The 1,343-nt window shown below is 55.9% G+C and overlaps 1 protein-coding gene across 1 annotated transcript, besides 1 other annotated feature; it reads left to right on the top strand.

Moving 5' to 3' along the window:
* Window positions 1-1,343, top strand: Tc00.1047053473633.9 (dispersed gene family protein 1 (DGF-1), putative; the record flags this gene model as incomplete). The annotated part of the gene is made up of 1 exon (XM_797176.1): window positions 1-1,343. A coding segment is annotated over one exon (1,343 nt), but the record flags the coding sequence as incomplete, so codon positions are not given.
* Window positions 1-1,343: a sequence feature (areas not merged during assembly with more than two copies in the genome that could not be assigned to a particular haplotype).

Raw genomic sequence — 1,343 nt, 5'->3', positions numbered from 1 at the left:
TTACGCAGTTAATTTTATCAATGCTGCTGTTGTTGATGGTGGCGGGATCATCGTGAAGGGAAATACGCTGCGTGCAACGGGTGGGGTTGACAGTTCTGAGGCTGCTATTTATTTTAGCATTGTTGCTGTGAAGAACGGCGGCTACATTGACGTGGAGAAAAACATGATGAGCGCGGTCAATGGCGTTTATTTTTTTGGCGATACCGCCGTGAGCTCCGCGGGGCTGCTGCGAGTGGCGGACTGCGAATTTGTTGGTAGCATGGAGCTTTTTGATTCCACACTGGTGTTTTTGGACGGCTCTGTGACTCTTCAGGGTGGTGCGCAGTGGCGTGTGGAGGGCAATGAAGTTGGCACAGATCCATTATTATTCTTTCCGTATTCTCAGCACAAAATTTGGTTGTTGGGCAACGGCACCACCGTGGTGCTTGCACACAACCGTCAGGTGGAAAGAAGCGCCTTCTTCGCTAGGACTCTTCCAACAAACACCTTTTTGGCGTCGCCCGCGCGTTTTGTGGTTGGATGCAACCTGCAGGGCGGTGAGGAGGTCTCGTATGACGGTGTGTTTCCGGAGGACGTGGTGGTGTTTAGTTGTGGCACATGCAACGACGACGCGGCGTGCTACATGCCCGGGACGGAGTCGGTGGACCGCAGCTCGTGCTCGTGCAGCTGCAAGGACGGATGGCATGGCGCGTTGTGTCTTCCCTTCGAGGTGCCCGACACGGTTGTGCCGCCCGTAGCGGAGAGAGCCGTCGACGACGACACGAGCTGCGTGGTGAACCAGACGCTGAAGAGCCTCACGCTGAACATGTGGAAGACGCACCACTGCTACGTGGGTGTGAAATTCAGCGGCGTGGGTGCATTGCTGACTTTTTCCCTCAACAGTATGCCGCTGCATCTCCCCATCAACATCACGCTCACCGGATGCACATTCCGTGAGGGTGCCGCGCTGCAGTTTTTTGGTGGCACTGAGGTGGCCGAGTCAGCCGGCGTCCTGATACGCGTGAGCCAGACGGTGATGCGGTCCTCCGTTGTTGTATTTGCACTCGCCCTCCCGCAGCACTGCGACATCGCCGTCACAGAGGTTGACACGGTGCAGTCTTCCGCGGTCTATTTGCCGGACACCGTGAATAAAATGCTGAGCGTAGTAATGCTGCACGAAGTCGTGTTGACTGCGTCCTCGCTGTTGGTCAGCAACGTCAAGGCGCGTGCATTGAGGTATGGGGGGTCTGGTTTTTACTCGATCGGGAAGCTGACGCTGGAGCGTGGCAGCTCGCTGTACACGCGGTACTGCAGCTTTGATGGATACACACACCTGTTTTACTTGATATCCTCAGTGCCAGCGA

This window comes from Trypanosoma cruzi, genomic scaffold (genome assembly GCF_000209065.1).
Source record: "Trypanosoma cruzi strain CL Brener 1047053517141 genomic scaffold, whole genome shotgun sequence".
Lineage (NCBI taxonomy): Eukaryota > Euglenozoa > Kinetoplastea > Trypanosomatida > Trypanosomatidae > Trypanosoma > Trypanosoma cruzi.
The sequence above is the reverse complement of the archived record's forward strand: the minus strand, read 5'-3'. Positions and strand labels throughout refer to the sequence as shown.